Here is a 15,404-nt window from a genome sequence, read left to right as displayed (position 1 = left end):
TAGCAATGAGCCAGGCGGCCCAAACTGTTGCATATACCCTTACTCTGCGTGCAATGAACGCAAGAGAAGTGACACAATTTCACCTGGTTAATATTGCCTGCTAACCTGGATTTATTTTAGCTAAATATGCAGGTTTAAAAATATATACTTCTGTGTTTTGATTTTAAGAAAGGCATTGTTGTTTATGGTTAGGTACAGTCGTGCAACGATTGTGCTTTTTTCGCAAATTAGCTTTTGTTAAATCATCCCCTTGCGTTGCATTGATTATATGCAACGCAGGACACGCTAGATAAACTAGTAATATCATCAACCATGTGTAGTTAACTAGTGATTATGATTGATTGATTGTTTTTTATAAAATAAGTTTAATGCTAGCTAGCAACTTACCTTGGCTTCTACTGCATCCGTGTAACAGGGAGGCTCCTCGTGGAGTGCAATGAGAGGCAGGTGGTTAGAGCGTTGGACTAGTTAACCGTAAGGTTGCAAGAATCCTGGAGCTGACAAGGTAAAAATCTGTTGTTCTGCCCCTGAACAAGGCAGTTAACCCACCATTCCTAGGCCGTCATTGAAAATAAGAATGTGTTCTTAACTGACTTGTCTAGTTAAATAAAGGTTTAAAAAAATCTGCGTCCAAAAATACTGATTTCCGATTGTTATGAAAACTTGAAATCGGCCCGAATTAATCGGCCATTCCGATTAATCGGTCGACCTCTAGTCCACATACTTATGTAAATATAGTGTAGGTCCCTACTCCCTACTGGAAAACATGTTACCATCATCATCTTCCTTCTTCATCATCGTTATGACATACTGGGAGATTTGGGCCGCTTTCCCGGACACAGATTAGGCCCAGTCCTAATTGGACTAAAAATCACTTTCAATGGAGAATTAACATACGTTCTAGTCCAGTACTAGACTTAATCTGAGTCTGGGAAACTGGAGAAAAATAAACACAAGAGTCCACATAAAGCGTTAAACCACTCTGGGACAGAAGAGATTACAGACAGCACAGTCAGATTACGCTAGCCTACATCCTATCCAGTACACACAGTTGTCTGAAGCCCATTCAAAATCAGACTGTGAACAAATGTCTCAATGGACTTTGACTACTTTAACCAAACAGATCTAGGATCCCCATCTGAATCAAAACACTAAACATTAAAGTGTCCCAGATATCCTTTGTCCCCGGGGACCTGGTCACAGAAAAAGGCGGTCAATGATCTAAACGGTTGTATAGATGTGATATAATCACACGCTTGGGATCAGTGGACTGTGACGAAGACATAGAAATAGAACCGGCCCAGCAACCGCTAACCTGCCCGGCAACCACTACTGAACATTGAGCTATGATATAGGCTACTCCTGTAGTTGGCTGAATGTTCCAATACACCAGTACACCATAAAACTAATGTTGCATCCCAAATGGCACCATATTCCTTACATAGTGCGCTGTCCCTATGGGCCCTGGTCAACAGTAGTTCATTATATAGGGTATAGGGTGACATTTTGGGAAGCAGCCCAGGTCTGTCAGTGACCCTCTCTTAAATCACACTTAAGTATATTATTCTATTAGGCGTCACACTATAAACCCCATGGTGGTCACAGCCGCAGCCAAGGTCAAGCATCGACCCTTCCTTTCAGAGATGCTTGATGCGGTTTAATTAACACACATTGCCCACAGACGTGTCAGCCCATAGAATGAGACTTACTAGAATGGAAATCCCCATTCAAGTCAACATTCCAAATTCAATTTCTATGTGTCAGCCCAGATGGCCTTTCCCAGGTCGCCGTCAGTCTATTTCTTAGAGGCTCCAAGAGGGCTGCATCCTAACTTGCACCCTATTCCCTACATAATGCAATACACTCTTAGAAAAAAAAGGTGTTATCTAGAACCTAAAAGGGTTCTTAGCTGTCCCCATAGGAGAACCATTTTGGTTCCATGTAGACCTGGAACACAAAAGGATTCTACTTTGGGAACAGCCAAAGAACCATTTTGGAACACTTTTTTCAGAGAGAATACTTTTGACCAGAGTCACATGTGCCCTGGTAAAATGTAGTGCAGTAGCCTATATTGGTAATAGGGTGGCATTTGAAACGCATTTGAGAGACTCCAGCCAAAGAAAGCAGATATAATTTGCTAATTTAATGACAGGCCGTGCTAATAGCATCAGATCTGCTTACACCTGGATCTGTGGGCACAGCAAGGCCTTCTGGAGATGATGAACCAACAGCCTACTCTAATACATCACCCATTAATGGTTAATGCTAAACTCCCTAACCACGAGATAATCCCGCGGGAGCCATCACATGAACACACATACAAACATACTAACACACACACACACACACACACACACATGCATATAGGCTAGTGTACACACACACACAAAACACACACACCTTGCCATGTTCCCTTGCTGCAGATCACTAACAGAATGGATAACCCTTCTTTTATGCATTTATGGACCAACCCGACCTTGGGCACACAGCAGCCTCAGCCAAAAATAGTCTTTATTAATGTCATTGGCCACACATAGAAAAAAGAGCTTGTCTCCTGAAAGGCTGGCTAGGCAGCAAGGGGATGTCCTCTGTCCTGTTATTCTTTCCAATCAGCAGTGTAAGGTGGAGGAAGGTGGATCAGTCTGTAATTTCCGGTCAGGGGGAATGCATGTGCATTTAGTTCTCATTAAAACTACACAGACTTATGTGAGCGCTATTAGATTTGATCTAGCCTTTGGTCTCTCTCTCTAGACTGGAGTGATCCTACATGGAAGTGAAACTGTGCTCTGTGTCTGCCTCTATAGGCAGTGATCCTACCTGGAAGTGAAACTGTGCTCTGTGTCTGCCTCTATAGGCAGTGGTCGCTAGCAGGGGAAACTGTGCTCGGTGTCTGCCTCGATAGGCAGTGGTCGCTAGCAGGGGAAACTGTGCTCTGTGTCTGCCTCTATAGGCAGTGATCGCTAGCAGGGGAAACTGTTCTCTGTGTCTGCCTCGATAGGCCGTGGTCGTTAGCAGGGGAAACTGCTCTGTGTCTGCCTCTATAGGCAGTGATCGCTAGCAGGGGAAACTGTTGCCTGTGTCTGCCTCCTATAGGCAGTGGTCGCTAGCAGGGGAGGACCACAGCAAACTCAGACGTCCCTACTGTACCTAACCTGAACTTGGAGCACAACCATTCTGGACTAAGGTAACAATGAGCATATTTTTTCGTACCAGGGAATGGGGTCTTTTGGAGAAATTAAGAAAGAAGAAGTAGGCTATTGCCTGGGATTTTCAAAATGTTATTATCTTCTTGGTCTCTCGATAGGCGGGCTCTATAGGTTGACGATATCGTTGCATTAAAAACTCAGTGAGCATCAACATTTTAACTATCAACTGAAAGTCTCTTAACAATACAAAGGTTATAGTAGTTAGGTAACCAAGCAAAGGCTAGTTTACAGTAAACTTGAATTTACAGCCTCTCTAAATAATACAGTTATGGCTCGTCAGGATTAGACTGTGACTCAAGAAATCGAAAACAACCGAAGAGAACAGATTACAAACAAAGCATAAGAGGTTACACCACAGTCTGTTACATTCAAGACAAATGTGTCCATTAATAGAGAACTATTTGAGCATATCTTCATGTTATGATGAGCGGCTGGGCTCAGTGGGGAGTCACAAGATATGCACCACTGCACTTATCCATTCACTGTCTTGAGGGCAGTTCTCTGCTTCAAACTCAGATTATCCTGAAGTTGGCTATTTCTTCCAATCACATCATAATGATGTGTGACACGGGAGACAAGCACAATGAATACTTAATAGGCCAACAAACACAAAAAAGTAATATTTTAAACCTTTTCTCAAACTGATTAGAATATGTTTGCAAAACAATTACTATTCACATTAAATTAAAATATTATAATTTTAATTCAAACACTGAATGCCTCCCTCTAATGTCTGGCACATCTAGCTAGATACGATGCACAATTCATCAATTCCCAACGTTGCAGCTGTGATTAAATAATATTCACGTGGTGAGGAAAGATGTTTTCACACGTGATTACTATAGTATTCAATATGGCTTTTGTAGCCTAGGCTACATATAGCAGACTAAACTCCACTCCAGGCTACATGTCATGCAAAAATATGAGAAATGCATATGAGAAATCCAAGATGAAGAGTAACATCTTCTCATAAATTGCAGGACTGATGACATACTGTAGCATAGACGTACTAGGTGTAATAATATTGGTAGTTTATTATACATGTGTAACACCTGGGCTAAATAAGGTGATACGTTCTGTCAGTGAATGAGAATGTTGGAGGAACATGCTAACCAACAACACATCCTTGGAGGAATAGCAACATTGTTGCAAAATAACGTTAATGGTAAAATAGTTATATTGTAGCTACTAATAACTAACAATACCATATCCTAAATAGCTCGTTTGCTATATAGATAAATACAAGTAGATTTAAACGACAAGGCACCTTTTTCTCTGAATAACTTGATCGCAAGCTAACGTTAGCTATTTGTTCCATGACAGCGTGAAGAAATGACCAGCCCACCAACCACATAGCTGTACCATGCTAGCTTGCTACTAGCTAACATTCATAACATGAAAAGGCGTGCATATTTCTCAATATTTCCATTTTAAATATATACATACCCATATAAATCCATACAGGAACAACCGTTGTGTCCATTTTTCATTGGAGTCGGGTGAATTTTACATGGAAAAATATGTTTTTCTTATCGCTAGTGGTTTGACAGCCATAACAAGCATCCCTGAAATTCCAGCCTCCGCCTCCTCCTTCCCGAGCGCTTTCATTGGTTGGAACATCTGGCGCAGAAACTGGAAAATAAAATGAGCAGTCAAATGGTAATCTATAGCAAATTATGCAAATCAGTGGGGCAACTCCTATCATAAAAATGGGAATGATGCAATTTCATCTAAATTAAAAAGCATCACAATTTCAATTTACATAATCGAGTCACTAAAACAACGATCTGTCCGTCTGTGTTTCTGTCTGTCTGTCTCTCTCTCTCTCTTTCTCTCACTCACTCACTCACTCCCTCCCCCCTCTCTCTCGCTCTCTCAATTCAATTTCAATTTAAGGGGCATGGGAAACATATGTTATTGGCATGGGAAACATATGTTTACATTGCCAACCAAGTGAAATGGATAATAAACAGAAGTGAAATAAACAATAACAAAATAACATTGAACACTACACTCTCAAAAGTTCAAAAATAATAAAGATGTGTCAAGTGTCATATTATGTCTACATACAAATAGTTAAAGTACAAAAGGGAAAATAAATAAATAATAATAATACATTTTGGTTCTATTTACAATGGTTTTTGTTCTTCACTGGTGGCCCTTTTCTTGTGGCAACAGGTCACAAATCTTGCTGCTGTGATTTCACATTGTGGTATTTCAGCCAATAGATGTGGAAGTTTATCCAAATTTGATTTGTTTTCGAATTCTTTGTGGGTCTGTGTAATCTGAGGGAAATATGTGTCTCTAATAGGGTCACACATTTAGCAGGAGGTTAGGAAGTGTAGCTCAGTTTCCACCTAATTTTGTGTGCAGTGGGCAAAAAAATAGGTGGAAACTGAGCTGCACTTTCTAACTGCCTCTCTCGCTCTGTGCCTTGCTTCTAAAATTATGTAGATGTGATATTGACCCTGCGTGACCAACACATCCCCTCCATCCCTACCACCCCTCCTTGCAATGTGTAAGTCCAGCTGTAAAGAGGGCAGTGAGATGTCTGAGAAGTCTATTAAAATCTGTTCTCCCCCTGTGGTGAACCAGAGCAGACAGATGGCCATGCTCAGCCCCTCAGCCCCCTTTCCTCTTTGGGCTATTCAGCTCAGACAAGGGTCCTGAAGAAGGAAGAAAGGGTCAGTCACTCTTAAAGGCCCAGTACAGTTAAAATTCATGTTTTTCTGTGTTTTGGATCATATTGTGAAACAGCTGATGAAACTAACACTGTAAAAGTCTGAAAATATTTGATCAGTGTTATTTTCTGGTTGAAAATCCAATCTACACAGGACGATCTAATTAGCAGGTTTGCATGGGCGGGGTTTCGGCTATCCATGGTGACATCATCATGCAGTAAATTAGTTAATAGTCAAATAAAAAACGTAGTTCCAAACCTTTCTACCAATGACAGAACGTTTTCAGCTCCCCCCACTCAGATCACTCCCAGACAGTCCATTTAAATTATTTTTTGCCCATTTTAATGGAAAATTATTACAGTAAGGTACTTAATTGTTACCCAGAAATGATTTGATATTGATATAAAACAGCTGTGTTGGGCCTTTAAGTCTCCATCTTGCTCCCTTGGAGTTTATTATACTGGGCACAGATACAGCAGGACACACTGGTAATGCTTTTTCCACCACAAGTCTTTAGAAAGGTTCTGTTCCGGCATATATGATCAACGAGTGTGATCAACGATACGGTAGTATATTAAATGTGTAGAGATTTTTTATAATGTTTTTGATTGGGTGCATTCAATGCACTGTGAAGAATAGCATAGCATCTCCTGTTCTCTGCAGTTCCCGGATGTTTTTCTCTCTCAATTTCCAATAAAAAAAATTGGTTGCTTAGCAACATGTAGAGATTTGAGGTGCTAGTAATTGTGGGTGGAGATGGTGAGTGTATTTCATAATATAGCCTATATACCGTAGTCTATATGGGGATTCCCATTCATTGGCCAGTTGAGGACTAAACACTGTAGTCAGTGGGGAAACCATGTTGGTCAATACAAGCCTTCTAGAATTCTGCTGTATTAGCACATGCCTTTACTCTGCCCGGGATCTCATTTTCTAAACAGACAAGCCTTTGATCCAGGTGATCATCATGCCAATGTGAAATCTATTTATCTCATAATGAACTGCATCAAACCTGATCCTCTCCCCTTTCTTCATTGCATCTCCAATATGATCATGTCAAGTGAATAGTGTACTAAATACAAAATATGACTATAATAATACCACAGTGAGAACTTGTTGTGATAGTGAAGTGTCCATGATGTTGATATTAGTAAAACGGCATCCCCACATTAAAAAAGGAATAATGAGCCCCTTTCAGATCCCAAAGATCCCTAGGTTCTTAATCACATGGCCCAGTCAGCTGCATATGCTATAAGCTGGCTCCTTTGACGCAATACTTTTATTCTAATATGTTGTGTTCTTAGATTCATATGGTGTGTGGTGGTACATGTAACCCATTAGGTACTGTAAATGGTAGGATAAGTAAGTTTAACCTAACACAAACCCTAATTTAACCACACTGCTAACCTTAAGCCTAACCCTAACCTTAAATGAAGACCAAAAAGCACATTTTTGTTTTCATACATTTTTATGATCAAGTCCATTTTGACTTTGTGGCTGTGGTAACTAGTGACAATCATAGTAAAGCCAGTGAAGTTATTTGTGGTGGTATTTTTGCCAGACTGCACTTTACTGGACCAAACCATTAATGCGATAAGGTTAAACACCTGCCACATGTGTATGCCATTTGCAAAACATCATATTTCCTAAATGTAAAATGTGTTTTTGTTACTAGTTGATTAAGATATATAAGATGTTTTCACCTTAGAAAACATCCAGTTGCGCACCCTTCATTGAGATGGAATATTTAATAGCGTCGGCTCCCACATTGTGCACACGGCAGCATCACCCATTGCCTGCAATGGCGTTGTTTAGCGGTGTGTAGACCACGGCTTGTGTGTCAAAGTGTCAATAGGGCGACATAATACTGGACTATCGACGGGCTTGAATGGAAATGTCGTATTGGAAGGGATTTATAACGATAGCAGAGTATTTCATGTGAATTTTTACTGGACTATTTTATGTCGCGGTCATTCATCACATGAATCAATGAACGAACGTAAGTCACTCTTTTGTTTTGTGCTTTGTGAAACATCGAGAGTAGCCTGGTGGAAATAGTTAACTTCTGCTTTTTCTATACATGATAGACAACACTATGCAGTAGCCCTATCGTTTTCCTTTACATGGGCTACTGAAATTAAATAATGTATTATAATATATAGAGTTCAAGTGGAGCTGACAACCATGCCTGTGTGGGTGATGCGCGTCTATCTGTTCGACGTAGCGGGCGGAAACAATGTTACACGTTCGAGTTTTATCTCCTGCATCTAGAAGTTTACCATTTATGTCCGACGTTGATAAAATGGCTGGGCGGATAGGCTACTGCTTTCCGAAAAATATTCTAGCACGTTTATCTTGTTTATCATAGCAGCAACGGGTGCATTTGCAGAACGTTGCAATTTTGCATTTTTGTTGACCAGCTGATGATGAAAACATTTTGTCAAATTTATCCGATATCTTTTCACTTTGCAACATTTAAAAATGTATCTTTGTTCTCGTGTATCCTAGTGTTTTCCACCTGATACCCTACGTAGCCCATGTGGGATTTTTTTTATTAGCAAATGTGAATTTCACAACAGGGTGGTATGATGAAATTACATTCATATAATAGGAATAACACATACAAACACATTTGAAATAAGGGCATTTTATATTGAAATGAAAATTGCGTTGTTCATACTAAAGTATATAAACATTATGTAAACAAATGGAATGCACAGTGTATTTGGATCGTTTTTATCAATGGATTATATCACAGTTATGTGTGGTGTGTAAACAACTCCCCCTTGCACCCTTTCCCAAAAACCGTCCGTCTAGCCTGCATTTTTCTGCCTGCCTGTCTTTATGAGCTGAACTGTCCTTCAGTCCTTGACTTAATCGAGATGATCATGCAGAATGACTCGGGCCGGGGCGGTGGGGAGACAGTAAACTACATGGTCAGACCTCAGGTTTAGGATAGGCTTCTATCCTAGGTTTAGGATAGGCTTCTATCCTAGGTTTAGGATAGGCTTCTATCCTAGGTTTAGGATAGGCTTATATCCTAGGTTGAGGATAGGCTTCTATCCTAGGTTTAGGATAGGCTTCTATCCTACATGGAAAATATTAACATTAGCTACATAATGGAGATAAGGCATGTCTCTATCACACAAACATTGAATTTATGTTACAAGATGCTATAGTTCACATTTGTTCATGTATTCAACAATGTTCAAGATGTTTCATGTTTAGTTGAGTCTCTATCTTCAGATGGCCTACACATAATTTCAATCACCCATATTGATCAGTGCTTGTTTTAGCTTACACGTGAGGAAGTGAGTATTGATTAGATAAATGGGTCAACTCACTGCTTTCTAAACAGAGGCATCATTACCATCAGAATGTGTTTTAGTGTTGATGGGTATAAATCCATACAGTTGAATATCGGGATATTCTTTTTGACAATATTTTGTATTGTGTCGTTTTGACAATATTGCAATATTTTTGGGGGCACTAGTAAAACTCCAGTACTTTTCCTTCATAGATTGTTCTCCATCTTCTTTTTAAATAGGGAGCCAATTTGTTTTCAGCACTTTTATTTCCATGACTGATCAAAAATAGTTTTCTCATGGCTCTCTCTTGTTCCTCTGCAGCAGACATATGGTGATCAATATGTTTGGACTACGGAATTGCAATAAAATCACAGTATTGAATCGCTATACATATAGAATCGTGATAATCTCAATACATATCGCATTGGCACCTAAGTATCACAATAATAACGTATCGTAAGGTCCCTGGAAATTCCCAGCCCTAGCTTTTAGAGGGCAAATATAATTTATATTCAGTGCATTTCTTGTGCTAAGAGCTTTTAACAGATAGAGCATCGTCTATGATTACGTTGATTACGTTAATTCATGCTAGGAATGGTGTTTATGAAATGTTCTAATGCTTGATTGCAATTGATCTTCACCTCATATTGTAGTGTAAAGCATAATTATGACAGTTTGGTTGGTATCTCTTGTATCTAACAGGCATCGCCTTTTCTCTCACAGGTGTCCATGGCCCCTAATGAAGTGTGAAATCAAATCACAGTGATAATCACACAGGCAGGAAACTCACTGGATACTACAGTAGTATATGTGAGATGAAGGCCCAGCGATGCTGCTGAGATCACCTCCGCCTCCTCATCTCTGACGCCATCATGCTGAAGACGGAGGCCTCAGGGGAGAGGAGCAATCTCCGGAGCGCCTCTCCCCACCGCAACGCCTACAGGACAGAGTTCCAGGCCCTAAAGAAGGCCTTCGACCAGCCACCCCGGCAGGACAGCAAGGAGCCCCAGCTCAAGGACACTGAGCGGGTCACCCAGCGCCGGGGACGACAGTATGGTGCCCACGTTAGCCGCATCAAGGACATGTTCATGCAGATGCAGGGCACAGAGAGCTCCGGTACTTCCACCAGGCGGGAAGACCCGTCGCCTCAGAAGATGACCAAGCCCACCAACTTCATCAACCAGGTTGATGGCTCAGTCATCAAGCTCACGCAGCACCCTATAGCGGACCGGACCAGCGCAGGGTCAAAGGTCGTAGAGGCCAGGAAGCTGTTTGAGCAGCAGTCACGTGATGCATCCCAATCGCCTGTCTACTCCTATGGCCGGGAGAAGAGGGGTTCCCATGAGCACCTGGATGACTGGCGAGGGTCGCGCTCCAACAGGGGCAGCACAGACTCCCTGGACTCACAGTGTTCCAGGACGGAAGCCCAGTCGCCCACCGTGAGCCAGCTGAGCGCTGTGTTTGAGAACGTCGACCACCAGGGAGGGGGAGGAGGGGGCCCATTCCGGCGAGGACGGGCACTCTACTCCCCTGATAACTTCCATCGGCACGGCGACCTCAGCGAAGATGACTCGCGCCAATCCCCGGTGCGTGGTGGAGGGTACAGGAACCGCGTGGGGGGCAAACTTCCCGTGTCCTCATCCTCAGAAGACCTCCTCAGCCCTAGCCCACTGTCGGAGACGGTGGAGCTAAAACCCTTCCTGCATGAGGAGGAGCCCCAGGAGAGAGAGGAGACAGCAGGGGAGTTAGGACAGAGGGACAGAGAGAGACATCCCGTAAGGGCCACCACCAACGGAGGGGAAGTGAACGGATCGTATGAGGAGAAGCAGGCGGAGGAAACCGACACCTCCAGAGAGACGTCGGGAGTCTGCACAGACTCAAGATCCACAAATGATGCCACCGTCGGGGACAAGACTTCCGAGGACACCTATGATACCCCAGCTACCCCAGCCCAGGATGAAGCCCAGGATGAGGCAGAAGCCCGTGGGGAGGAGGTGGAGAATGCCTCCTCCAGGCCCAGGGTCTTTCCAGAGGACCAGGCAGAAGAGCCCAATGAGGAATACAGTGGGAACGAGAGGGTGATTTTTAACGCGGACGGAGACGCTTGCTACCAGGGATGGGGGGAGAGCTGTACTGACCCTGAGGATGACCTTTACGGTGATGATGACGTCATCTATGACCCTGGGAATGATCTTACTGAGATCCCTGGTCTACCAGAGGAAGAGAAGGAGGATATCCCTCCGAAGAGGAAACTACGCTTCAGCACCAAACCCATGATGGTAAGTCTGTTTTTTCATGTTGTGGCCTTTGACCTCATCAGTGTTGGGTAATATTTCTGGGTGTAAGGTGCTGGGTCAGTTTCATATTTCCCCCACTAATGCTTGAGGTTAGGATTGATGCAGGAAAATGTGACCCTATATCTGTTAACATTTAATGTTTTTCGGGTCATATAATTATGATGAGATAATCTGAGTTTAGCCGACTCCCTTCATGTCCCAAAATACCATTTATAATACCATTAGTCAAGTGATACAATTTGTCAGGTGATACCATTAGTCAGGTGATACCATTAGTCAGGTGATACCATCAGTCAAGTGATACCATTAGTCAGGTGATACCATTAGTCAGGTGATACCATTAGTCAGGTAATACCATTAGTCAGGTAACTTGTATTTGGAGATTTGAAAATAGAACACTCCTCAACCTACAGCACCAATGGTAGCTATGCCTCTCTGATGAAGAGGATGATGATGATGATGAGCAGTAGAGCGTAACAGCCATAAACTTATTTAACTATCTAGACAAAGCCTGGGGGTCTGGTAGCAATGTGGTATTCGGGGTCACACTGCTGCCTTCTGGGTAATGTGTGCATGAAAAGCTAACTCATCATTCTGGCTCAGCGGCCAGTCGGTCTTCACACCGGTAGAGACCTTGATGTGTTTTAACCTCCATTCCATGAGTCTGTCAGTCAGTTCATCAATGTTCTTGGTATTATTCACTAGCCACAAAACGGAAGCAAAGTGGCTGAAGAGGGCAGGGGCTACCTGAACTTGTTTTGGTTTAAGTTGTAAATGTTTTGCTACGGTTTGAACTAATGAATACGACCCAGGTCTCCAAGTGGGAAATGGTGTGGATTGATTGGGTAACATTGTGAGCTGTGCATTAGATGTGTGTATCCTGCTGAGTCATGTTAAGTTCATTTCTCAGAATATGAAACAGGACAAGGAATTATGTTGATGTAGATTTTTAGAATATGTTTGTATCACATTTATCCATAGCAGGTCAGATGAATTCAGCAAATGTATTCTGAATATATAAAACTCTTTATGTTATTACAGTTCTTTTTTCAAAGGATTACATCCAGTTTATAATGGGTGCGTCTCGATTCAAATTCCTCCAGTTGGTTTATTTCCTTGTTCTTGAAGATCTGTTAACTCTCTGGGAAACAATGACTTCCCTGTCTGTGTTATTGCTACTGATATGAACAATAACACTGATCAAGAACTGTGTGTGTGTGTGTGAGAGAAGGGAGTGTGTGTTATAGTGTGTGATTGTGCGCGTGCCAGTGTGTGTGTGTGTGAAGGGAGTGTCTATCAAGATCAGAGGCTAGCTAAGACAAACATTCCACAGGTTTGAGATCGATCCTATTAACATGCTGTAACGGAGTAGAACAATTACCCCAGTTATATGTGATGTTGGAGCGCTAATCTTCCTCACACACTTACACACACACACACAGGAGCAGCCGGAACACACACTCATGGAGGCACATAAACGCACACACCAGCACACACACGTATATACACACGTATGTGCTGTGGCCTTTCCCTTACCGAAGAGGATAGGATCAGCGAGGTTTACTTTTTCGTACAGTATGAAGTATATCATATACTTTGAATACCATTATCAGATCACATCCCCACGCTACGCAAAAATGTTATTCTCAGATAAGCCAGCTGATTGTAAACGTGATTCTGTATATAGGTCTGCCAGCCGTGCTGCCCAATGTATTAAAATGATGCAATAAACCATAACCAGCCATCACAATATGAAACAGTGACTGCTTTTAAAACATGAATATTGGGTTAAGAGTTCAACCATTTCGTCCCACTGCTCCTATTAATATACAATATAAGAACTCAAAACATTTCCAAAGAGCTATAAAGAGGTTATAGTTCCAAGACAGTCTGTGTTTGTGCATGTGTGTGATACAATAATAGAAAATACAAAAACTACACATTGTGGACCATTCAAATTGAGTTTTGAGACTCTAAAATCAATCATGGTCGTGTGTGAGTGCGTGCGTGCGTGTTGAAAATGTTAAGCAGCTCCAGACAGCTGTTCTCCCAGAGAAGGTATTACCTCTTGCTCTTTAATCATATATAATATTAAACCGAGGCAGTGTTTCTTTCTCCTTCTCTCTCTTCCCTCTCCTCTCTCTCTCCCCTCTCCTTCTCTATCTCTCTCCCATCTCCTTTTCTCTCTCTCCCACAGCGAACAAACAGTGTTCTGTCTTTTGTTCCGGCTCATGAAAGAGACCGAGATATTTCTCCCTGAGCTTGGCCCTTCACTGGGGCTGACCACGCAGGAGACCCGCTTGACCCCGAGGCAGGCAAACTTACAATGAAGAACATTGAAAAGAATAGATGTAGTCAGTTAATCTTACTTAAAAAAATATATGTAATATGTCTTGGTGCCTCTCAAAGCGGATAAAATGATCTTGACATCCCGTTTCTAAACCTTAAAGGGACAATCTGCAGTTGCTACATTAATTTTTGGAGTTATAAATGAATTATATTTACCTATTGATTCTTGAAGAATTTAACTTATGAATAACTCATGAGTTTAAAGTACTACTTGATATTGGTATTTTGTTAGGATCCCCATTAGCTGTTGCGAAAGCAGCAGCTATTCTTCCTGGGGTCCACACAAAACATCATAACGCATCAGAACCCAAAATGTTTACTCCAATGTTTGTAAACAAAGTAAATGTAAACAAGCACTATATAGACTATAAACATGGTTAAAACTATAATCTTGATATAATGGATGGTCAGTTCTTTCATTCACTCTCAGTCCTTTTCATGTCTATTCATTAAAGAGTGGTTACACTTCTCGTGCTCCAGTCCTCAGCTTTTCTGTTGTTTCAACCTCTGATTCCTGCTTTAATAGATCTGAGCATCTATTTGGAGGCTGTTGGTGGCTTGGGGAAAACTGGTACATAAGCTTGTGGCGGCTGGCGATATAAAAACACACTTTGTTTATTCCTTTCTGCATTGATGCACACAGATGCAGCGATATCTATTTATGCCAATATACGTCTTTATACAAACAGAATGCTTGTTTAACTAACTGATTGTTATTGTATATATCTAGGCACCAGATGATCTCCATACACCCAGTTATCTGTCAGTGTGTGGAGGGACATTGCTCGGCTCGTCTGAGGCAGAGCCTCTTTTCATGGAGGGTCTGGGTCTGACACATAGGACATCAGTCTTACTGGTCATTGGAGCCACTCAGCCTATCCTTGGCATCATGGCCTCCTCAGCCAGTCATTGGTTGCATCCAAAAAGGCAGCCTTTTGCCTACTTAGTGCACTACTTATGACCAGGGCCCATTGGGCTGTAAAGAGAATAGGGTGCCATTTAGGGCACATACATGGCCAGGCTACGTCACATCTCAAGACTTTGCTGTGCTGGTGTGTTACTGTGCAGCTCCCTCTGTAGCTACCAGGTTCTACAGTCACAGTTCATATCATATAGGATTAGAATGGTCAATCCAGAACATGAGAAATGGGATGCTTTAGGATTCTTTGATCTATATAGCTCACCCTTAATCCACATTGAATCATTCTGTGGAATAGCAGAATACAGAATACACAGAGAACTACAGTACTGTGTGCCTTTGCACCAAGGACTTTTCAACATTACCCTTAGTAACTAACTGTCTGTTTTAATTGAATGGTCATTTGCTCTTGTTCAGGATACTGGTAATCCAAACAAGGGCCTCTACCACCTCTTTCTGAGATTCTCTCCCTGTCACTGTCCCCTCTCCTCTTTATTGCCTTTAGTAAATACTGGCTCTTGTGACAGCTTCCTTGCCTGAGACCTAGAAACCTATGTGAGCTCTCCAAGCTATCACAGAGGCTTTAGCTCAATGGGCTACCACAGTCATGTGGACTGAACTCTGGTTTAAACCCAGTGGGTCAC

At 42.0% G+C, this 15,404-nt stretch overlaps 2 protein-coding genes across 6 annotated transcripts in view; one reads left to right on the top strand and one right to left on the bottom strand.

Moving 5' to 3' along the window:
* The window catches only part of LOC135549651 (epsilon-sarcoglycan-like), a 33,476-nt gene extending 28,681 nt beyond the window's left edge, over nt 1-4,795 (bottom strand). For all 3 annotated transcript variants that reach the window (XM_064979821.1, XM_064979823.1, XM_064979822.1), the window contains exon 1: nt 4,653-4,795. In XM_064979821.1, the coding sequence (XP_064835893.1) occupies nt 4,653-4,689 (37 nt within the window). In that variant the 5' untranslated portion in view covers nt 4,690-4,795. The remainder of the gene's footprint in view (nt 1-4,652) is intronic.
* The window catches only part of LOC135549649 (neurabin-1-like), a 126,868-nt gene continuing 114,062 nt past the window's right edge, over nt 2,599-15,404 (top strand). For all 3 annotated transcript variants that reach the window (XM_064979818.1, XM_064979817.1, XM_064979816.1), the window contains exons 1-2: nt 2,599-3,184; nt 9,919-11,474. In XM_064979818.1, the coding sequence (XP_064835890.1) occupies nt 10,068-11,474 (1,407 nt within the window). In that variant the 5' untranslated portion in view covers nt 2,599-3,184; nt 9,919-10,067. The remainder of the gene's footprint in view (nt 3,185-9,918; nt 11,475-15,404) is intronic.

Source organism: Oncorhynchus masou, chromosome 12 (genome assembly GCF_036934945.1).
Source record: "Oncorhynchus masou masou isolate Uvic2021 chromosome 12, UVic_Omas_1.1, whole genome shotgun sequence".
NCBI classification, from domain to species: domain Eukaryota; kingdom Metazoa; phylum Chordata; class Actinopteri; order Salmoniformes; family Salmonidae; genus Oncorhynchus; species Oncorhynchus masou.
Note: the sequence above shows the minus strand (reverse complement) of the source record. Positions and strands in the feature narration are given on the sequence as shown.